This window comes from Pantherophis guttatus, chromosome 17 (genome assembly GCF_059756535.1).
Source record: "Pantherophis guttatus breed Tessera chromosome 17, ASM5975653v1, whole genome shotgun sequence".
NCBI lineage: Eukaryota > Metazoa > Chordata > Lepidosauria > Squamata > Colubridae > Pantherophis > Pantherophis guttatus.
In genome coordinates, this window is record NC_142079.1 from 9562871 (window position 1) to 9586540 (window position 23670).

A 23670-nucleotide genomic window follows, 5' to 3' on the forward strand; every position below is an offset into this window, starting at 1 on the left:
CCAGGGCTTGACCGACAGCCGTAAGGCCCACCCCTTTTCCTCTTGCGTTTCTTAGTCGCCCCCACCACCAACCTCTTCGGGCCCCGCCCTCCCACCGCTCCTATTGGCCGCTCTTCCCCGTCCGTGGCTTTTATTGGCGGCGGCGCGCGCGCGGAGGCCGCCGCGTCTCCGCGGGCCCAATGAGGGAGAAGCGCGCGAGGCCGCTCCTCGACAGCCGATTGGCCGGGAGGCGGGGAAAGGGGCCGGGCCGCTTCTCTGCGGCGGCGTGAGGAGACGTTTAAAGATGGCGGCGTCCGCGCGAAGGCGGCTTCGCTGAGGCGGAGAGAAAAAAACCGCGGCTTGAGGAGGCGAGAAGGCGGCCGCTTTCCTTCCCTCACACGCCGGTTCGGAGCTAGGCGGACGCGGAAGAGACCCCAGAGGAGCAGCTGAGACCGGGCGGGCATGGCTCAGGTGGGTGCCTCCGTTTAGAGGAGGGGGCTGCCCGCCGGAGCCTCTTTGACTAGGCCCCGTGGCCCTTGGTAGGCCGAGAAGCAGTGATTCCCCCCTCTCCCTCGTTTGATTGACGGCTGGGGGGGCGGGCTCAATGGGCCACGTGACCTGCCCCAGACTCTTACGCCCCTCCCCCAATTGTGGGAGGGGGACGAAAACTTGGGATGTATTATTACTACTACTATTACTATTATTACTATTACTATTATCTTTATTAAATATGAAATTCAGTCAACATTCAAAAATGCATCTCAAATACCATTATTAGTTATTATTAGTTATTTATTTGTCAAACACATAAGATAACAGATATAAGTATAAACATGATTATGAATACAAGATAAGGATATGAGTAAATTCTATGAGATCTTTAAATGCTTTAGGTGTATTGGGAGGTGAGGAGGGGGGTTAAACCTCTTCTTTCCTTTTTAGGGCCACAACTGTATAAGGTTGGTTGGGCTTGGCCCAAAAGTCACCCCACGGTCTGCAGGGTTCCAAGAGGTTTTGAGGAGTCCCCATCTAGGATAGCACTTCCTGGTCAAAATGGACCTCTGGGAGGGTGGGGGATACAGCTGCATTCCTGGTTTTGTTTGGGGGGGACCTTCTTTCAGGGGTGGGTCAGATGAAAGATAACTGGAGGTTGATTGTTTATTTTTATAGAATAGAATATAAAATTGAATTGAATTGAATTCTTCATTGGCCAAGTGTGATTGGACACACAAGGAATTTGTCTTTGGTGCATATGCTCTCAGTGTACATAAAAAGTAAAAAAAGATCCGTTCATCAAGAATCGTAAGGTACAACACTCAATGATAGTCAGAGTACAAATAAGCAATCAAATCATACTAGAAACAATATAAATCGTAAGGATACAAGCAATTAAGTTACAGTCATAAGTGGGAGGAGATGCGTGGTGGGAACAATGAGAAGATTAATAGTAATGCAGCCTTAGTGAATAGTTTGACAGTGTTGAGGGAATTATTTGTTGAGCAGAATGATGGCGTTCGGGAAAAAACTGTCCTTGTGTCTAGTTGTTCAGGTGTGCAGTGTTCTATAGCCTCGTTTTGAGAGTAGGAGTTGAAACAGTTTATGTGATTTATTTTTATTTTGTAAGATGTATCGCCTGCCCATCTTACCCTGGGTAGCACACAATCTTATTTGTACAGGGGGTCCTCGACTTAACGACGGTTCATTTAGTGACCAAAGCAAAAACGACACTGAGAAAAGTGATTTATGACCATTTTTCGCACTTAAGACCATTGCAACATCCCATGTTCATGTTATTTACTTGACAACACTCATTTATTTGCCGGTTGCATGGTCCCTGGGATCATGTGATCCCCTTATGTGACCTCCTGAAGAGCAGAGTCACTGGGGAAACCAGATTCACTTAACAACCATGTTACTAATTTAACAACTGCAAGTGATCCACTTAACAAATGTGGCAAGAAAAGTCATAAAATGGGGCAAGTCGCTTAACAAATTTCTCATTTAGCAATTTTGGGCTCAATTGTGGCCATAAGTTGAGGACTACCTGCATTGCTCTCCACCCTTCTGTATATATGTATTAAATTTATTGGTGTTTGTGCTTTTCTCCCAGATTCCTTGTAATTGGGGTTAAATCATGGTGCATGACATTAATGGAGTCATTGCAAGATTCTCATAAAAGATGGGAAGGGAAATTGACTTTTTCTCATCACCTCAACTGTACAATTTGTGTCTGAGTCCTGGAAAGAGGAGACACCTCTGTCCAATAAAAATCAGACCTCAAAGGGTGTGGCACCATGTTCTCCTTTGGGGCTGTAGGCATTCTAATTTTTTTTCTAATTTTTATTTTCATTTTATTAAATGAAAAGATACAACATCAAGAAATTAGTACATGAGGGCACTGCAATCCGGTTTAGAATACAGGGTTTCATGATGGGGCATTATGCTTATCTTTATTCTAGGCTAGCCAAATTGTAAATAAGTTATTTCCAGTTTATTTAGATCATGGCACATGATACATGGACTTGCAATACATATTAACATTTCCCCTAGATTAAAATAAAATAAAATATGAATGTTACAAAGATCTGTATTCTAATACCAATCTAAGCCATCAATCTAAGCCATGGAAGCACAGCAGCATTTATATGAAAAAAATCAGATATTGAACTGGTCTATGTCTTCCTGTGTATTGACGTTCAGCAACCCATTTGGCTTTCCATTGGGAATGGATTTTAAATTATGACATTGATTTCCAGTGTTTATCTGATTTTGCAAAAGTAGCAGCAAGCAAAAATTTAGGAAAGGGAAATAGTTCACGTATGATAGAAATGATTTTATGTGACATGAACAATGCAATGAAAAATGACTGAGAAATAAGGATGAGTGTAGTAGTTGAAGGCATCAGCCTGGAAACTGGAAGACTTGAGTTTTGCCTTGCCTAAGGCCAGCTGGGTCACCTTGGGCCAGTCACTTTCTCTAGTCTCATGGAAGAAAGCAATGGCAAATGACTTGCCAAGAAAACTGCAGGGAGTTGCCCAGGCAGTATCTGAGAATTGAACACAATTGAGCAAAAGGGGAAAAAAAAGCTAGTACAATACATTTCTGGTAGCTGCAGAGCAATGTCTGTGTGAGTAATTCGTAGAAAAAGCACCAGCTTTTTCAGTCGTATAAAATTCTTTGCCTTTCAAAGAGAGCGGTCCTTTTTGTTTTTGTTACTATAGTTCAATGATGCTTTTTTTTGGGAGCATGCCAGGTGACCTAGTTCAGTTCTGACCGTTTTTTCTTTTATTAAAGCAGACAGCCTGTTTAAACAAGTGACAACTTTGTGGCAACAAAGTTTACAGATTTATTCTGGCAAATTTTAATTTGGTTCAGCTTGCTTTCATATATCTGCTTTTCAACCCAATCAGCTGGGCATCATTACACATTTGATCAAGTGGGTGTTGCTTCATAACAGTGTATCATCTTGCACTAAATTTTTTATTGAATACAATCTGAAATAAATCTAACGTACTTGTTCATCTATTTGCTTCTATCTAGCTGTTCCACTCCTTTGAGTTCTCAAAGGAGGCTTATCAAAGTTGAAGATGGCATTTCCCTGAAAGACCATCATCCTTGCCTGCCACATGTAACTGTCACTCCAGACCTTGTAAATATTATAGTTAAAATGACACTTAGGGAATCTGTACTTATACATGAAATGAAAACAAGTCCTCATAACCATACTCCGTACATCATCATAGTTTTTTACCAAGGATGTGTTGACTATAATCCATTGTTAACTTAGAACTAGGAACTTCAAGAGAAATGAAACATTTCATTTTACTTTTTAGCCAAAAGTCAATAAAAGAAATGCAGATAATCCTCGATTTATAAGCACAATTGAGCCCAAAATTTCTGTTGCTAAGTGAGACAGTTGTGTGAATTTTCCCCATTTCACAATTTTTCTTGCCATAATTGTTAAATGAATCACTGCAGTTATTAAGTTAGTAACACGGTTGTTAAGAGAATCGGAATTTCAGTGCCGTTGTAACTTTCACTAAACGAACTGTTGTTAAGTATAGGACTACCTGTATGTTATTCTCAGGATTGGGTAATTGGACTGTACTTCCTAATATGAGCGATTGACAGTTGACATTTTTCTTTGCAGGCTGAAAAAAGTCAAGAAGATCTACGACAGCCAACAGAAGAAGCTCTTAACTCGGACATCAGCTATTTAAGCTGAATGCATTGTGATTTCCAGTAATTGAGACAGTGATTCTGAAAGCTGTCCACATTAATGAAAAGAGCAATGTAGTCAGCTTAACTGAATCATCAGTGTTGCCTTTTGAGTAAAGCACGACCAATCCTCTCTGGAGGGATTTCTGCATGTGAGGATCATAGATTCCTACAACCCTTTTGTTTAAAACTTGGTGGGTTTATTATTTCTTTTTCCCCTTCCCCTTTGGGTAAGTTTTAGCGATGGAGAATTGTGAAAACACACCTCCCCTTCCAAAAGAGCCAGCCAGCACTGAAGTGAACATGGAGAACCCTTCTTGTCCCCCACCACTGCCTCCCAACGAACAGCCTCCACCACCTCCCCTGCAAACGTCCAGTGACGCAGAGGTAATGGACGTTAGCTCTGGTGGTGATGGACAGTCAGATACCCCCGCTGGGGACGCCCACGCTGGCAACGGGACGCAGCTCCTCACCAAGGGATCTTCGTGCTACCAAAGTCGTCTTATCATAGATCCGTATAGCGACCAAAGCCCAAGAACTGCTCGCCACGCGCCCTCGGTTAGGAAGTTCATTCCCGATCTTAAGTTGCTTAAGGATGTAAAGATTAGCGTTAACTTTACAGAGAGCTGCAAAAGTAAAGACAGAAAAGTGCTATACACTGGAGCTGAGCCAGATTATGAGGCAGGGGCAGATTTAGGGATTCGCGGTGTCAATGGGGATGTGCATGCTTGCCCTCTCGGTGGGGGTAGTAGTGGCGGCCTGGCAGCTCAGGTAGCCGGTGAAAAGGAGGAGACCAAGGATGAGGACAATGGGGTAGATCAGGAAAAGCGAGTGGAATATGCAGTGTTGGATGATTTAGAAGATTTTACAGACAATTTGATGGAAATAGATGAAGAAGGAGGAGGAGGGTTTGCATCTAAGGCGATCGTTCAGCAAGACAAAGTGGACGAAGAAACCTTGCACTATTCTTACGAGGTAACTAGAATTTTTTTTTGTTTGTTTTTGTTTTTGCAGAGTTTGGGTTCAGGAAGGAAATTGCAAATATAGGGGCATTTTTGCAGCATTTATATTAACTGGGCAGGGGGATGAAGTAAAGGAAGAAAATCTTGGTGGGACAAAATTTGGGCTTGAGGCTTAATTGTAGAGAAGATACAGATAGTCCTCAACGTACAACCACAATTGAGCCCAAAATTTCTGTTAAGAAATTTTGAGACAACTGTTAAAAGTGAGTTTTGCGACCTTTCTTGTCACAGTTGTTAAGTGAATCACTGCAGTTGTTCTGTTAGTAGCCCGGCTGTTAAGTGAATCTGGCTTTGCCATTGACTTTGCTTGTCGGAGGGTCGCAAAAGGGGGAATTACATGACCCTAGGACACTGCAACGGTCATAAATATGAACCAGTTGTCAAGTGTCGGAATTTTGACCAGGTGACCATGGGGATGCTGAAATGGTCATGAGCGTGAAAAGCAATCATAAGTTGCTTTTTTCAGTGCTGTTGTGACCTCAAATGATCACTAGACAAATGGTTGTAAATTGAGGACTGACCTGTACAAGTAGTTCTTGGTTGGCAACCATTTTCAGTCACAAGGAAGATGAAAAAAGTAACTTAACAACCGAGATTCTCACAATTAGAGCCTTCACAGGTCTGTAAAGCAAAGGAAAGCTGAAGGAAGATCATAAGCCAAGTTGCAGATTCAATATCTGCTTCACTTAACCACTGAGTTGTCTGTCCCTTAACTTAGTATCTGCTTCACTTAACCACTGAGTTGTCTGTCCCTTAACTTAGTATCTGCTTCACTTAACCACTGAGTTGTCTGTCCCAGTTGTGGTTGCTAAATGAGGACTATCAGTAGAGCTCATCAAAGTAGCTGCCTAAAAAAATCACCAAATCTTCCTGAATTATTACAGAGCTACTGAGCTACTTACCGCTGCTTGAAACCTGCCACTTTGATACAATCTGAGTCACTTGGGCAATTTATAGGTCTCTGCAGCCGTATCTGTCTTCCCAGGGAGTGAGGAGAATATGGGGCGTGGTATCTACTTGACAGTATGTTTTTCAGGATGAATTTGATAATGATGTGGACGCTCTGCTGGAAGAGGGCCTTTGCGTTCCCAAAAAAAGGAGGATGGATGAGAAATACGCAGGGGAAAGCGACCATCAGTCGGACGGAGAAACCACCGTACAGCCCATGATGACCAAAATAAAAACTGTTCTTAAAAGTAAGCTGTTGCAACTAATCACGCACCTAGTTGCCTTGACCAGCTCAGTTTCTCTTAAGAGGCTGGCTCTCTTCCTGTTCACATCTAGCCCAGAACAACTGGCATTTCTCAGAGAGAGATGGGTGGTTAAGGAGTGTGAAAAATAAATAATACATTTTGGTCCACACATAGAAGAAAACACCAGAGTTGTTTTGGGTGCGAACAAAACCACTTGATTCATGCAGTTTTTATTTTACAGGTAGAACAATTGACCTATGGAGGATTTTCCACACAACTGTCTTAGCCATTTTCTCTAAAACGGGGGTTTCCAACCGTGGCAACTTTACGACTTGTGGACTTCGACTCCCAGAATTCCTCAGCCAGTCGTGCCTGGTGGGGAATTCTGGTGAGTTAAAGTTACCAAGATTGGAGAGTCCCGCTTTTGGAGAAAAAGAATGGAATGGAATGGAATGGAATTTTTTATTGGCCAAGTGTGATTGGACACACAAGGAATTTGTCTTGGTGGATATGCTTTCAGTGTACATAAAAGATACGTTCATCAAGAATCGTAAGGTACAACACTTAATGATAGTCATAGGGTAGAAATAAACAATCAGGAAACAAGTGTTGATAAATTTCAACTTGCATGTCAAGAGGCATTGAAGAATTTGAAGAACCTCAAGCTTCCGGCTAGCTTGATGGTTTAACCAGGAAGACGGGAGGCACTTACTGTATGTTTCAAAATAACCATTGAAGGATTTGGGCACTAAGCAGTGCCTCAGTGTGCTTCTCTTTCCCAGGTCGTGGTCGCCCTCCTACAGAACCATTGCCTGATGGATGGATCATGACATTCCACAACTCAGGCATCCCAGTGTACCTCCACAGAGAGTCTCGTGTGGTCACCTGGTCCAGACCTTATTTCTTGGGAACAGGAAGCATCAGGGTAATGATGTCTCTGGGTTTCATTCTTTTAGAAATATGAATAGGCGTTAGGCATTCTTGTAATTATTAGAAGCGTGGCTGACTGTCACTGAATTTCATTCTGTAAAATCCGATTTCATCTTATTTAAGACATGAGCTACTATAGGTATTCCTCGACTTATAAACCGTTCATTTATCCCAAAGGTGCTTTTTCTCAAGAGGCAACTAGATCTTTCTTGTTTTTAAAGACGTTTTGCTTCTCATCCAAGAAGCTTCTTTGGCTCTGACTGAATGGTGGGGAATGGAAGGATTTATACTCTTTGCAGACAGCTGGTCGTTTGCACTCTTTTTGAAAGTTGTTGAGACCCCTTGGAAGGTCTTGAAAATGCACCTTTGGGATAATTATGATCTGGATGACAGAATCTCCATAGAAACTGTTCACTGAAGGACTGTGAAGTTACAATAGCTCTGAAAAACGTGATTAACAAATCGTTCCTTAAACTTCAATAGGGGAAGATGGATTCACTTAACAACCTCCTGTTTCACTTAACAACTGCCTACCTTCTTAACTATGGAAATTCAGGTCTCAGTTGTGGTCATAAGTCGGTGACTATCTGCATGTTGGTGAACCAAGCTAATTATGAAACTGTCAGCATCACTCAGAATAATATGAAAAAAAAATGCCTTCCTGCCCTTTGACTAAAAGATCTATTTTGAATTGTGGTTACATTCCAAAATAAAAATTGCTTTATAGGTTACTAAACACTAAAAGCTTGACTCGTTAATAAATTAGAGGATCGATATTTTCTTATTGATCACCTTTCCTTAAACGTTACGCATAACTGATTTATAGAGTTCTCTTCCGCAAGAGGGAGTGAGGGCCTCTAGCTGAAATTAAGCCAAAGAGCATAGAATGCTGTTTACCGTATTTTTCGGAGTATAAGACACACTTTCTCCCTCCCTAAAAGAGGGTGAAAATTTGGGTGCGTCTTATACACCTAATGTAGCCCTGCTGGCCCCCACCCTTTGACCTCTGCCTCCCAGCAATTTACCTCCTTACAGCAAACAGCCACTTTCAGCTTCAGCACAGCTGATTAGCACAAGCAGCTGATTGTCCATTGGATCAGCCTCTCGACCCTCAGCTGTTTCAGGCTACAGGGATTGCCATAGTCTATTGCCCTGCGGGACTCTGCGGTTTGCTGCAAGGAGGTAAATTGCTGGGAGGCAGATTTTTTTTTCTTGTGCTAATCAGGCTGTGCTGAAAATGAAAATGAAACTAAATCAGGCTGCTTGCTGTTTGCTGCAAGGAGGCAAATTGCTGGGAGGCAGAGGCAGATTTTTTTTTCTTGTTTTCCTCCCCCAAAAAGGTAGGTGCGTCTTATAGTCCAGAAGATCTTATACTGCAAAAAATATGGTAGTTCTTGGATACGTTTCTGCTATTTTAGCCTTCTTGGCGGCATCTGGCTGCAGTGAAAAGTGAGATCTTAAAGCAGATGGAAATACGGTCCTCTCCAATTCTTTTACGGGGAAACATTGATAAGAGAAAAGTTGGGAACTTATGAGCACCCTATGTACAACGGTAATATATGACGGATGGCTTTGACTTTAAAAATTACTGAAAATACATTGGAGCAATTAGGTACACTTTCCGTTTTGATACTTCCAAGGTGCATTTTTTAAATTCATTGCTTCTCACAAGATTTTTCTTCTGATAGTACAGAAAATAAGTAACTTAAAAGGGTGTAAGTTGCTAGAGAGCCTGGTGATTTTCTAACAAGCATATAAAAACACTTATACAAAGCATTTGACTTCCCTGTTTTGCTTTGATTAACAACGCCGATTCTCAGAGATCTGAAGCATTGCTGGTAAAGACGGGGGCACTATATATGAGGGAATTTATACGTTGGTTTTGTTGCCCTGCTCTCTCACCTTTGAACTTGCAAACTGTGTTGCAGAAACACGACCCTCCTCTGAGTAGCATTCCTTGTTTGCATTATAAAAAAATGAAAGACAACGAGGAAAGGGAACAAAGCAATGACATCACCCCAAACAGGGAGGTTTCCCCTGTAAAGCTGACGGAAAAATCCCTGGAACTGGATTGTCAAACGGAGGAGCCAGACTCTACGGCAGCCGATTCCGGAACGTTGGATGAGAAAGATCCGTCTGGGGGAGATGCAGCCCAAGGAGCTTTGGGACAAGTGAAGGCCAAAGTCGAAGTGTGCAAAGATGAATCAATAGGTGAGGACCTGTCGTTTTACCTTTCCGAGGTGGGCCACATCCCACCAACTCAAATTAGGCATCAGTGTTTCTTCTTCAGTCATCCAGAGTTCTTGGCTGTTGCTTGGGTACATTAAGTGTCGCTTTAATGTACATTATAAGTAGAACAAGAAGCAACGGATGGAAGCATATCAAAGAGAGCTCCAAACCTAGAAGTAGGGAGAGATTTTCGGACAGCGAGAACAATTAATCAGTGGAACGACTTGCCTGCAGAAATTGTGAGTGTTCTGTTAGGAGACCGGACAGCCACTTGCCCAGAATGGTATAGGACAGTGGTCAGCAACCCGCAGCTCTGGAGCCACATGTGGCTCTTTCATCCCTTTGCTGTGGCTCCCTGTCTCAGCCCCAATTTTGAGAGGAGCTTCCAGTTAGGGGGGGTGAAAGCAAGGCGCACCAGGAAGAGACTCTATGGCAAGGGGCAGGTTTTCCAGTCACAATTGATAGGACAGGTAGAGGAAAAAGGATGCCGCGCTAGGTGGAGACTCTATGGTGGGGGGAATCGGACTTCCGGTCGGCTCCAGAATTGAATGGGGGGCTTCCGGTTAAGACTTTTGTGGTTCTTGGAGTTTTTAAGGTTACCGACCCCTGGTATTGGATCTCCTGCTTAAACAGAGGGTTGGACTAGATCACGGGTGTCAAACTCGATTTCATTGAGGGACGCATCAAGGTTGTGTTTGACCTTGGGGGGGCATGGTGGGTGTGGCCAGGTGGGGCGTGGCCACCTCAACATCAATTGTGTCGGGGCACCTGTGGTGACGTGAGCACTCAGCCAGCAAAAATGGGTTCCCGAGCTCCGTTTTCGGCTGTGACGGCCTCCTGCAACCCTCTGCCAGCGAAAGTGGAGCTCGGAAGGGCTGCCCTCAGCCCTCGCAAGCTCCATTTTTGCTGGCAGAAGCAACGCAGGCGGGTCCTTCGCTATTTCCATGGTAGCCCCGGGGGCCAGATCTAAGCACTCCGCAGGTGGGATCCAGCCCCTAGGCCTTGAGTTTGACACCGCTGGACTTGGTCCCTTCTAACTCAATTACTCTGTTTTCTTTTTTGTTTAACTGCTTGTTTGCGGCTGTGATGCAAAGAGACATAAGCACAATTCTTTCTCAGATAGTTCCATCTACAGGTAGTCCTTGACTTAGACTGCATTACGATCATAAGCCCTGAGATCCATAAATCAGGTCACTCCCCTAACTGACCCAGTTGCGCTCTCAGTTGGAAGGAGCGCGGCACAGTGACGGTTGCTTTGTTCCCTTAGATATTGAGGATTTCCGACACTATCTGGAAAAATGTTTCGATTTCGAGCAAGTCACGGTGAAGAAGTTCCGAACGTGGGCGGAGAGGCGGCAGTTCAACCGGGAGATGAAGAGGAAGCAGGCAGAGTCTGAGAGGCCCATTTTGCCAGCCAATCAGAAACTCATTACGTTGTCTGTCCAAGATGCGCCCACAAAGAAAGGTAAGCTGGTTGTCAGAATTGTGAATTAATTTAAAGCCCTGAGAATTAGCCAAAGTTCTACCTGGAACTGATTTTATTTGTTTGTCCTTCCAAGTTTTGTCTTCCATTCAAAGTTATCTCCCCAGGTATACTTACAACTCAGGTGTACCAGCCACTTTAGGCAATTTGCGGCATCCCACAGTCACGTGACCCCATTGTACAATGTTTTTTTTTTGCCAGAAAAATAACATTTACATCGTGGTTTTTTGGGGGGGTGTGTGTCAAAAATGCCCCATAAGAAACAGTTGGTTTGCTTGAACGGCCATGGTGACTGCCATGCTCGCTTAACGACCACTGCAAAAACAAAAAAAAAAAGTTGTAAAATCGGGTTGGAATCACGATGACCCACTTGCGACCGTCATGACTTACGGAGAGACCCCATTGTGGTCGTCAATGGAGGACTACCTACACCGAGTGTTGGCAATCCTGGAAAATGCTGGTTTTATTTTCGACTCATTGTTAGGATAGTACCACTGCACGTACTATGGGATTGGTATTTATCCTGTGGGGCTTCTTAATGAAAGCCGTTCTCATCCTCTAGCTCAGTGTTTCTCAACCTTGGTAGCTTGAAGATGGGTGGACTTCAACTCCCAGAATTCCCCCAGCCAGCAGCGCTGGCTGGGGGACTCTGGGAGTTGAAGTCCACCCATCTTCAAGCTTCCAAGGTTGAGAAACACTGCTCTAGCTGTTACTAGTGAACATTTCAGAGATTCAAAGCCGCATCTGTGCGATGTTCTTCTTTTCCAGAGTTTGTTATTAATCCCAATGGGAAGTCTGAAGTTTGTATCCTTCATGAATATATGCAACGAGTGCTGAAAGTACGGCCTGTTTACAATTTCTTTGAATGTGGTAAGTCTTCTAATATTTATCTAAAGGAATGATTCTAAGGGACAATTACCAGGAGCGCTGCAGTAGATCTAGAGATCTAAGGTTGAGCTGTGTTTCAGGATCCAATCTGGGTCGTTCACCAGGACCAGAGGTTTAGTCTTCTGAGCTTTCAGACTCGTGCTGAAGCTCATCTTCAAGGAACTTCTCTGTACCGGAATGTGTGCTTTGGGCTATTCTATGTGTAGTATTAAGGGACGCGGTGGCTAAGACACTGAGCTTTTCGATCGAAAGGTCGGCAGTTCAGCAGTTCAAATCCCTAGTGCCGCGTAACGGGGTGAGTTCCCGTGACTTGTCCCAGCTTCTGCCAACCTGGCAGTTCGAAAGCACGTAAAGAAATGCAAGTAGAAAAATAGGGACCACCTTTGGTGGGAAGGGAACAGCGTTCTGTGCGCCTTTGGCGTTGAGTCATGCCGGCCACATGACCACGGAGACGTCTTCGGACAGCGCTGGCTCTTCAGCTTTGAAACGGAGATGAGCACCGCCCCATAGAGTCGGGACCGGCTAACACATACGTGCGAGGGGAACCTTTACCTTTATGTGTAGTATTTATGTGGTGCCTGGTTGTATGTGGCCTGTTTTTTGGGTGTTGTTGGCCGGCTATTAAGTCGTTGGCTGTTGTTTCCTCAGCTCCTAAGCATCTGATAATCTGGTGGGAAATCAGCAATCCTGTTGATTGATTTCCCAGGCTTCAAAAATTTCCCTGGCTATTTTTGTCCCTGCTCGGCCAACAATCTTAATAGCAATAATATGCATAGAATAGCCCAAAGCACACATTCTGGTAGAGAGAAGTTCCCTGAGGATGGGGCTCCAGCACGAGTCCGAAAGCTCAGAAGACTAAACCTGTGACTGATCCAGATTGGATCCTGAAACATTATCCCGGGACACGTATATATTCACCTTCATTCTTGAGCTATGTTTGTTTGGGTTTTTCTGGAAAACTATAAAACCTCCCGTTCGTCCAAATATATTTACATTCAAGAATGTTAACACGATGCACAGTGGAGGTGGAATAAAGAAACGGTAACATGGTTCGATATAAAGGAAACAATCATGGCTTGTTCTTTAACTGAGTAGCCTTTGTAAATTGCCAAGTATGCTAAACATCAGTCTCTCGGTCTTCTTGACAGGGTGAGATGGGACTTCAGATATTTTGATTTTTCTCTCCTCTCTTTAAAGAGAACCCAAGTGAGCCTTTTGGAGCATCAGTTATTATTGATGGAGTGACTTACGGAGCAGGGACTGCCAGTAGCAAAAAACTTGCCAAGAATAAAGCTGGTAAGTACAGCTATCTAGATCAGAACTCCACAACGTTTCTGGCTTTGCAGGCTGGTGTGGGGAGGGAGAGGATGCTCACAGGTTGGGGACCCCTGATCTAGATCTACGGAGGATTAGTGAAGTCAAGAAAATTAGCATTCTCAGAAAACGGGTGCATCAATTCTGATTCTACATGCAATTTGTGCTCTCATCAGTGTTTGCTGGGCTAGCATAGCGAAATTGACACGGGTGATTGAAATCCAAATCACACAAAGCGTTAATACCACTTTATAAGGCCTTGGTAAGGACACACTTGGAGTACTGCATCCAGTTTTGGTCGCCACGATGTAAAAAAGGTGTTTGAGACTCTAGAAAGAGTGCAGAGAAGAGCAACAAAGATGATTAGGGGACTGGAGGCTAAAACATATGAAGAACGGTTGCAGGAATTGGGTATGTCTAGTTTGATGAAGAGAAGGACTAGGGGGAGACAGGATAGCAGTCTTCCAATATCTCAGGGGCTGCCCCAAAGAAGAGGGAGTCAAGCTATTCTCCAAAGCACCTGAGGGCAGGACAAGAAGCAACGGGTGGAAAGTAAGCAAGGAGAGAAGCAGCTTAGAACTAAGGAGGAATTTCCTCACAGTTAGAACAATTAATAAGTGGAACAATTTGCCTCCAGAAGTTGTAAGTGCTCCAACACTGGAAGTTTTTCAGAAGATGTTGGATAAAGTGTCTGAAGTGGTGTAGGGTCTCCTGCCTAAGGAGGGGGTTGGACTAGAAAACTTGCAAGGTCCCTTCCAACTCTGTTATTCTATTCTGTTCTGTTCTGTTCTGTTCTGTTCTGTTCTGTTCTGTTCTATTCTATTCTATTCTATTCTATTCTATTCTATTCGCAGTGCAGGTAGTCCTCAATTTACAACCGTTCATTTAGTGGTTGCTCAAAGTTACAATCGCGCTGAAAAAAAGTGACTTATAGCTGTTTTCTCCACTTAGCGACTGTTGCAGCATCTCCATGGTCACCTGATCAAAATTCAGAAGCTTGGTGATTGTGGTGTTCTGGGGGGGTCACGTGACCCCCTTTTGCGACTTTCTGACAAGCAAAGTCAATAGCAGAGCCAGATTCACTTAACAGCCGTGTTAACTAACTTCACAGCTGCAGTGGTTCACTTAACAATGGTGGAAAGAAAGGACATAAAATGGAGCAAAATTTGCTTAACTGTCTCACTTAGCAACAGAAATGTTGGGCTCAATGGTGGCCGTAACTCGAGGAGTGCCTGTACCATTTTCTCTAAAGGGCTAAATTCTGGTTTGTTTGTTTTTTACTTGTTCCATTCAAGATTGTGATTTCAGATGAAAAGAACCCAAATGTTGCTTGCTGTTTAAATCTCCGTGATTTAAGTGATTCAAGTAATACTGCAGTTTGTAGCAAGACAGTGTGGCACTTAAGCATTCTGAGATTCGCAGTCTGTCTGGGTAGCAACTAAGGGAAGGATTGTTCTGCCATTAGTGTGCATAGAATTGGCAGTAGAGCTAAGAGAATTTAGCACAGATATATCTGGGATTTAATGGGACGCGGTGGCTCAGTGGGTAAGACGCTGAGCTTGTTGATCGAGAGGTTGGCGGTTCGAATCCCTAGCGCCGTGTAATGGGGTGAGCTCTCGTTACTTGTCCCAGCTTCTGCCAACCTAGCAGTTTGAAAGCATGTAAAAAATGCAAATAGAAAAATAGGGACCACCTTTGGTGGGAAGGTAACAGCGTTCTGTGCACCTTTGGAGTTTAATCATGCTGGCCACATGACCACGGAGACTGTCTTTGGACAGCGCTGGCTCTTCGGCTTTCAAACGGAAATGAGCACTGCCCCCTAGAGTCGGGAACGACTAGCACATATGTGCAATCCCTTTATCTGGGATTTATTTTCCACAGGCTTTCTCCTCAAAAGATGGATTATGCAGTATGGGAGAAATGGTATGAATGGATAGATAATAGAAATAAGGAATGGAAATGTACATAAAGGTACAGAATGTTTAGAAATAGAATGTATATAATGTACTGAATATTGGTTCTAGTTGTATGAATAATATCAGATCTGTTAAATATGAGGACCCAGTTGTGGGTGCAATAAGCTGATTTTGTATAAATATACAAAAGAATGAAGGCTATTGCTTAGTGCATTGTAAGCTGCCCTGAGTCTCCGGAGAAGGGCGGCATATAAATTTTTTTTTAAAAAAAATGTAATAGAGATATGTAAAGAGAAAAAATGCAATTAAAAAAAAGATGTTTCTGCAACTTCACCACCCAGAGCCCCCTCTCTGAGAGAGAAGGGCAGTTAACGAAATACAAAATACAAATAATAAACTTCCCAACTTGGAAACCTTTTCACCATTCTAAAAACGAAGGAAAATGGGTCTGAAAGGCGAAAGCAGAGCAGTATGCTCAGTCACTTAATTGGGTGGACCAGATTGTCTGGATAAAAAGCAATATTTTCCCTGGTGTAGCCAACAAAGTGAGGAGAGCCCATGGTTTAGAGGTTAATACATGTACCTACTGTATTTTTTGGAGTATAAGATGCACCTTAGTTTTTGGGGAGGAAAATAAGAAGAAAGCTGATTGGCAGGTGGATCGGCCTCCTGAAATACCCCCAATCAGCTGTTCCCAGAGGTGAATTTTAGCAACAGGTTCCTTGGTGGTGAGCTCTGTGCCTTGCTTTTTTTTTTTTTTTTTTTTTTTTTTTTGCTTTTTGCTTTTTTTTCTGCTTCTGAAACTCCATTTCAGAAAAAATGTTTTTTCCTGCCTCCAAAAGCCTCCGAAACAGTTTCAGAAAAAAAGCCTCTGAAGCTCTGTTTGGGGGCTTCTTTCCTGAAGTTTCGTTTCTGATGCTTTTTTCAGCCTCTGAAACCTCCTTGAGAAGCCGGGCGGGGCTACATTCAGAGTATAAGACACACCCAGATTTTCACCCTCTTTTTTGGGGGAAAAAGGTGCATCTTATACTCCGAAAAATACATTAATATGCAAGCAGCCGGGGATTCGAATCCCAGAAAGGGTATGGCTAGCTGACGAGAGCTAAATAGCTTGAAATAGGTCTATACTAGTCTCCCTTTATTTCTTTGTCGGTAAAACATAAATTCGACGAATTGTTCGATGCATGTTGGCGTTCTTGACAAAATGCACACATGGTTTTTACTCCTAGTCTTTTTTTTTTTTTCCAGCCCGAGCTACTTTGGAAATCCTCATCCCTGATTTTGTGAAGCAAACCTCTGAGGAGAAGCCCAAAGATAGTGAGGAATTAGAGGTACGTTCACAGCTGAGTCTTTGCATGTTAAATTCCTTTAAGCCTTCAGCTTCTTTGCTTTAGATTAATAACCCTCATCATAAATGATATCATTTGTCCTTTGACTCCTTCTGTCAGTGGAAAGAGTTACCGTATTTTTCCGAGTATAAGACACACCTTTTCTTCCCAACTCATGGTTCCCAATCCCAGCTCCTAGCAAAATCGGTGCGAAGCCAAACAGCTCCTTTGTTCTGCTGTTTATTTTGTTCTCTCATATCTTTCCTTGTTAGTTTATCTCTTAATACTGCAACCGCAGAACGACGAGAGACCTCCCTGCAAAGCTTAAAAAGTCCTTTCTACTGTTAAGTGACTGTTTTACCTATTTTGTTGTAGTATTTTAACCATATCAGTATCGAGGATTCACGGGTGTACGAACTGACGAGTAAAGCTGGACTCCTGTCTCCATATCAGATCCTTCACGAGTGCCTTAAAAGGTGAGTTTTTGCCTGGCTTACGTGATCTCTCCTTTGAGGAAGGCTTCATTCTTTTTATGGAATAGCCCCGTCTGTTCTTTTTTTCTCTCTTTAATCTGGGAGAACCTAGAAATGGTTCCTAAAACATGATGACTGCTTTAGGAATTAGTCTGCCTGGGACAGAGCCCCCCACGTGGCTGTCGCGTTCTTAACTGCGTTCCCTGCGTGAACATGATTGCCTGCCAGTGTGCGGTTTTAAAAGACATGCTGGAACTGGTGCAGGGAGGTTGGAAAATGGCTATTTCCTATACCCGCGACGGCGAACCTGTGGCACGCGTGCCACAACTGGCACACAGAGCCCTCTCTGCGGGCACGTGAGCCGTCGCCCAGCTCAGCTCCACCGCACATGCAGGAAACGCGCACGCATGCGCTGGGGTGCGCGAGAGTGTGCCCTCCCCCCAACGGCCCGTTTTTGGTCCTAGGAGACTGCAGGTGTTTCAAGTAGTTTTAATCAAAATGCAGTTAAAACGCTATACAAGCCATCGAGAATATAAACAGATATATACAACAGGAACAGGAAGTGCCTCACAGGAGCAAATAGAGGTAAATCCTAGAGAGGCAGGAAATGCAACACAAAACAATGGAGATGAACGCTAAACAGGAATAAAGCTGCATGGAAGGCAGACATAACACCTGTAACGGCAGGGAGGCCTGCTAGGCCCAAAACAGGACTGGGGGAGGGGGGGTCGTGTGCGCATGCACGAGGGGGCCCCGCATTGCATTATGGGTGCCGGCACGTACATGCGCTTTCGGCACACAACAACAAAAAGGTTAGCCATTACTGTCCTATACAAATGGCCTTTGTCTTAACTGTTCATTTAGTGACCTTCGAAGTTACAGCAGCACTGGAAAAAGTGATTTATGATGGCTTTTCATATTTATGACCATTGCAGCATCCCCATGGTCGCATGATCAAAATTCAAATGCTTGGCAATGGACTTGTATTCATAACGGTTGCACTGGCCCGGGGTCAGGTCACCTTTTGCGAACCTCTGACAGGCAGGCAGTGGGAAAGCCAGCCACTTAACAATTGTGATTCAACTTAACACCTGTGGCAAGAAAGGTCATGAAATGGGGCAAAGTTCACTTAACAACAGTCTTGTTTAGCAACAAAGTTTGGGCTCAATGGTGGTTGTAAGTCGGGGACTTCCTGTACATTTTGCTCACAATGCATGGTGGGATCCTTGTTGCTTTCTGAGCTTGGTAGTTTTCTTCAACTGATGATGTTCCCTAGTTTGGTAATGAAACGTCGGCAAAAAAGCCACCAAGGACCTCACAGTTCAACCCTGAGATCCAAATATTAGCTTTTGTTGGTATCACACCATATCCAGTTGGGATTCAGTGTGGGATGCTGTCCCTTCTTATGGCTGAAACTCATATTTATTAGAAATATCTGTTATATTTAGAGCGGACATCCAAGAAATAGACAGATGGAGATTTAAAAGAAGAATTTGGGAGGCAAGTCAAAAAAAAAAAAAAAGCATAGCAATTAAAACTATTGAAGCGGACAAGAGATGATGGATAGATGATTTTTAATTATTGTTCTGATTAGCCTTTCCCTTTTCCCCTCTTTCTTTTAAATCATAGCAATTAAACTATGAAGCGGGCAAGAGGTGATGGATGAATGACTCCTTTCTTTTTTTTTTGCTACTGTATTGAGTTGCTTCTACCCCTATCCCTCTCTCTATTTTTTTTTTCTTTAGGCAGGTGTCATGATTAGAAGTAAGACAGGAAAGAAGGAAGTTTTGTAATAAAGGGTGACATGAAGGGTGGCATAAAAGCTAGAATAAGTGATAGAAATAAGGGAAATATTAATGTATACATTTTTATTTTATAAAATGAAAGTAAGAATGAGAAAATGTGGAATAATTGAATAATGATAGACTGTAACCCAACATAGATGTGTATTGTTATTAAAAATACAGAATAGAATAGAATATAGAATAGAATAGAACAGAATAGAATAGATTTTTTTATTGGCCAAGTGTGATTGGACACACAAGGAATTTGTCTTGGTGCATATGCTCTCAGTGTACATAAAAGAAAAGATAAGTTGATTAATAATTATGTTTAATCTGATCAGTTTCATTTGTATTGGAATGTATGGCGCCTAGGTGTCACACTGTTTGCACATTGATTTGACATTTTTATAAAAAATAAAAAACGGAGAAATATCTTTTATAGATGGGGGCTAGGCAGACTCCAGAACTGGGATAATTTGCTTACCACATACAGTAAAAACCAGTAACATTTTTGTCCTTTGAAAATTATGAACACTGTTTTAGCTGAACTTTATTTTATGTTGGCATCCAGATTTGATACAAACATTTTTTTTTTAAATTGACGTTTTTAATCAATAAACCCAGACTTTTTAAACGCTGAGAACTTCTAACTAACAGTATTTAATTTGTCCTTCAGAAATCATGGCATGGGTGATACATCCATAAAATTTGAAGTGATTCCTGGCAAAAATCAGAAGAGTGAATATGTTATGACTTGTGGGAAGCATACTGTGCGGGGGTGGTGTAAGTATAACAGTTACTAAGAAAATCTATGGAATATCTGTTTATTAGATTTATTGCCACTTTCCGTCTGGTGGTGTTGGTTTTCTTATTTAACCAGTCAGAATTTCCTATAAACTGATCTCTTAATGATAAGACACTATCATTTTAGTTACGTTTTTAAATCAAAAACAGAAGTTATTTATATTTGAGTACATCTGTATCAATGCTGGAACTGCAATGTTTTGTAATATTTTGAATATAAGTTTGTAATGACAAGAAGAACATAATTTGGCTACATAACTTAAATGCTTTCCCTATCCTGTACACCCATAATTGTTAAGGACCGAAGTTGATAATTTAATTGGTAGCCATTCCCTTAAAAATTGCAAATTTCATATATATAATGTACAAACCATTCTCCATCGTAGAATCATCTTCTTTAAAAGTATGATCCCTCAAGGTAGCGGCTTTTCCTCCAACTTCTGTGTCCAGCTCCTAAAAGTTTACTGTATGAGTGTGATGTTTAAACTTGCCTTGATTTTGCAGGTAAGAACAAAAGAGTTGGAAAGCAACTGGCTTCCCAGAAAATCCTTCAGCTGCTTCACCCACATGTGAAAAACTGGGGTTCTTTATTGCGCATGTACGGCAGAGAAAACAGTAAGATGGTTAAGCAGGTAAAGCATTTTTATGTTCTGCCTGGCCTCCGGATTAAATAAGGAGATTCTATTGAAAGATGTCAAATTATCTCTTGTCCAGGATTACCGTATTTTTCAGACTATAAGATGCTCCGAAGTGTAAGACACACACAGCTTTTGGGGAGGAAAACAAGAAAAAAAAATCTGCCTCTCCCTCCCAGCAGTTTGCCTCCTTGCAGCAAACAGCGTGGTCAGCTTCAGCACAGCCTGATTTAGCACGAGCAGCTGATTGGCGGTTGGATCTGCCTCCTGGAATACCTCCTATTAGCTGTTCCAGGCTGCAGGGATTGGTGCTGCCACCTATCACCGACAGGGCATAAAAGGAACGGAGGCCGAAAATGGGACGCACGGAGGCGGCAATAGGTGACGGTGGTGATGGGTAGCGGCGATCCCCGCAGCCTGGAACAGCTGATAGGCGGTATTCCGGAGGCAGATCCAACCGCCAATCAGCTGCTCGTGCTAAATCAGGCTGTTTGCTGCAAGGAAGTAAATTGCTGCGGGGCAGAGGCCGAAGGGTGGGGGCGGGTGGGCAGGGCTTCAGTAACATTTGCTGTATAAGATGCCCAGACATTTCCACCCACTTTTATGGGGGGAAGAAAGTGCGTCTTATACTCCGAAAAGTACAGTAATTGCTTATACTGAATTCAGAGGCTTTTTTAAAAAATAGGGTTTAAAAGGACCATATTAAAACCCTTTAATTTCCTTTTGGGTAGGAAACCTCCGACAAAAGCGTGATAGAACTTCAGCAGTATGCCAAAAAAAACAAGCCCAATCTGCACATTCTGAACAAGTTACAAGAGGAAATGAGAAAATTAGCACAAGAAAGGGTGAGTAGCGTCGTGGTAAGCTCCCTGGCTGCTGTCACCATACAGGACAGGTTTATGGTTCTGCTTAATTCATGAGTCTCCTGATTCTTAAAACATGAAGGTATTTAGAAAGTCCTTAAGTAAAGCTTTTTTTATTAGATATTTTTTTGTGGTTATTTTCTAGAATGTATTAGGACTGCTAAGAATTTCACAGGGTTTATTGTTTTCACAAAATATGATAACCAGGCTGGTCTTTGTCCTTATATGAAACGGTAACCATAGGATCATAGGAATTCTCCCTTTAAGATGCGCTTATTTTAAAACACCACTTTCCTCCTTCCCATACAAACCCAAGCTGAGTTCTCCAACTCGGATGTGAACAAAAACAAAATTCTGACAGTATCCAGAGCAGCCAGACTCCCTTTCACAAGCAGCCAGTTCATCCATGTCTCTTTAGACAACCTTTGTTTTCAAGATAAAGTTGTTACAATTTCTGTTTTAAATTTACCTAGCAACTTGCGCCGTTGGCTCCTGAGATTAGAATGCTGGGCTGACGGATGAGCAACCTCACGTTTGAGACCCGTTGCTGCCATAGGGCAGGTTGAACCCCTGTCACATGCTCTTGGCTCTCACCCACTCAGCAGAGTGAAAGTGGGCGACCACAAATAGAATAGAATAACAGAGTTGGAAGGAACCTTGGAAGTCTTCTAGTCCTGATTAGGCAGGAAACCCTACACCACTTCAGACAAATGGTTATCCAACATCTTCTTAAAAGCCTCCAGTGTTGGAGCATCCACAACTTCTGGAGGCAAGTTGTTCCACTGATTAATTGTTCTCGCTGTCAGGAAGTTTCTCCTTAGTTCTAGGTTGCTTCTCTCCTTGATTAGTTTCCACCCATTGCTGCTTGTCCTGCCCTCAAGTGCTTTGGAGAAGAGCTTGACTCCCTCTTCTTTGGGGCAGCCCCTGAGATATTGGAACATTGCTAGCATATCACCCCTAATCCAGGGGTGAAATGCTCCCTGTTCGGGCCAGATTGGGCGATCCAGTGGCGATTGTGGCAGGTGGTTTGGAGAACCGGTAGCGATGGCGGCACGAGGCTCCGCCCACCCGCCCGGGTGTCGTTACTTCCTGCGTTTAAAAGGTTTTTTAAAAAAAGGCTCTGACGATCGCGCGCCATAGCTGTGATCATCGGAGCCTTTTTTTTACCTTTTAAAAGCATTTTTTTGCAACCTATTTGCCCCAATAGGTTGTTAAAAAAAATGCTTTAAAAAAGAGAAAAAAAGTTGGTCACGGCCACCCAGTCACATTACCCCCTCCCACCCACCAAGCCACACCCACAGAACCAGTAGTAACAAATTTTACCTTTCACCACTGCCTAATCCTTCTTTTCATCAGACTTGTTTTATTTGTTTGTTTTATTAAATTTATATACCGCCCTACTCCCGAAGGACTCAGGGCAGTGAACAGGCACAGAATAAAATACATAAATACAAAAGTTAGAAACAATTTAAAACCAAATTAAATAATTTAGCCCAAGACAATTAAAATCCCAATAATTTAAAACAAATTAAAATTTCAGTTTAAAAAATTAAAAAGAAAGGGGAGAAAATTAGGCCAGGCTGGCTTGCTGGAATAGGAGGGTCTTAAGAGCACGGCGGGAAGTGCGCAGATCCGGGATCCTCCGTATCTCTGGGGGGAGCTCGTTCCAGATAGTGGGTGCCCCCACAGAGAAGGCCTTCCCCCTGGGGGCCGCCAGTCGACACTGCTTGGCTGACAGCAGCCGGAGGAGCCCCTCTCTGTGAGAGCGTACCGGCCGGTGGGAGGCTGTTTGTGGTAGTAGGCGGTCCCGTAAATAACCTAAGACTAATATAGATTAATAAATAGATTAGTGGGTACCATTTCAGTGGGCAACTTCACAGGTACGCGAAAGGAGCCCCCTACTGGGCACCCCCCACCAATCAATGGTGATGCCACGGGCAAATCCTTTCACCACAGAAGCACTTCGATGTTTCCGATAAGGAAGTATTAAGTAGGATAACCTGGAGCAAAATCAAGATATTAGTGTTCTGTTCAGGGAACGTTTGAACGTTGGCATCCAGCGAGGATGAAGGATATGTATAATTATGTATATATGTCTTCTTAAGTTTTCGCGGGTGTGTATATACAAAAAATTAAAATCTCGGGTGTTTTCCCGCGTCATGTTAAATAAGTTAGTTAAAATGTTTAAAATTCTGGTTAAAATCCTAGCTTAAAATCTTCTAAAAATCCTTACAGAGCACTCTGCAAGGTCCTTTAAAACCTTAGCTAAAATCCTCCCAGTACCTTAAAAGTTTTTCTTATAGCAACGTTTTGACAGGCTCACAACCCTGTCATCTTCAGGCTCTTATCTAGTTAAGAAGCTGTGGGTGTGTTGCGAGGTCGGAGCTGTCGCTTTTCTATGTTTGCTGCTGCTGACGCATGCTAGTTAGCCTGTAACTCTATATATGTGTATGTATATATATATATTTTTAATATTTCTAGGAGGAAACACGAAAGAAACCCAAGATCACAATTGTAGAGTCTGCTCAGCCTGGCAGTGAGCCTCTCTGTACTGTGGATGTGTAATGAGAGAGATTCGGAATTGGAGCAATAAAACAAGTGGCGAAAGTTA

At 42.9% G+C, this 23670-nt stretch overlaps 1 protein-coding gene across 1 annotated transcript; it reads left to right on the forward strand.

Annotated features, from left to right (window-relative positions):
- Positions 1-262: 262 nt before the first annotated feature.
- Positions 263-23670, forward strand: DGCR8 (DGCR8 microprocessor complex subunit). The gene is made up of 14 exons (XM_034435818.3): positions 263-450; positions 4130-5172; positions 6256-6415; positions 7195-7337; positions 9271-9553; positions 10839-11036; positions 11823-11924; positions 13140-13238; positions 16421-16503; positions 16876-16976; positions 19434-19540; positions 20066-20193; positions 20928-21041; positions 23541-23670. The coding sequence occupies exons 2-14, from the start codon at positions 4441-4443 to the stop codon at positions 23622-23624; spliced, it is 2334 nt and encodes a 777-aa protein (XP_034291709.1). The 5' UTR covers positions 263-450; positions 4130-4440; the 3' UTR covers positions 23625-23670.

Coding starts and splice junctions, on each gene's coding strand:
- DGCR8 (XM_034435818.3), top strand. CDS start 4,441: ATGGAGAATTGTGAAAACACACCTCCCCTTCCAAAAGAGCCAGCCAGC. Junction 5,173..6,255: donor CCTTGCACTATTCTTACGAG/GTAACTAGAATT, acceptor TATGTTTTTCAG/GATGAATTTGATAATGATGT. Junction 16,977..19,433: donor CTTCACGAGTGCCTTAAAAG/GTGAGTTTTTGC, acceptor TTTGTCCTTCAG/AAATCATGGCATGGGTGATA.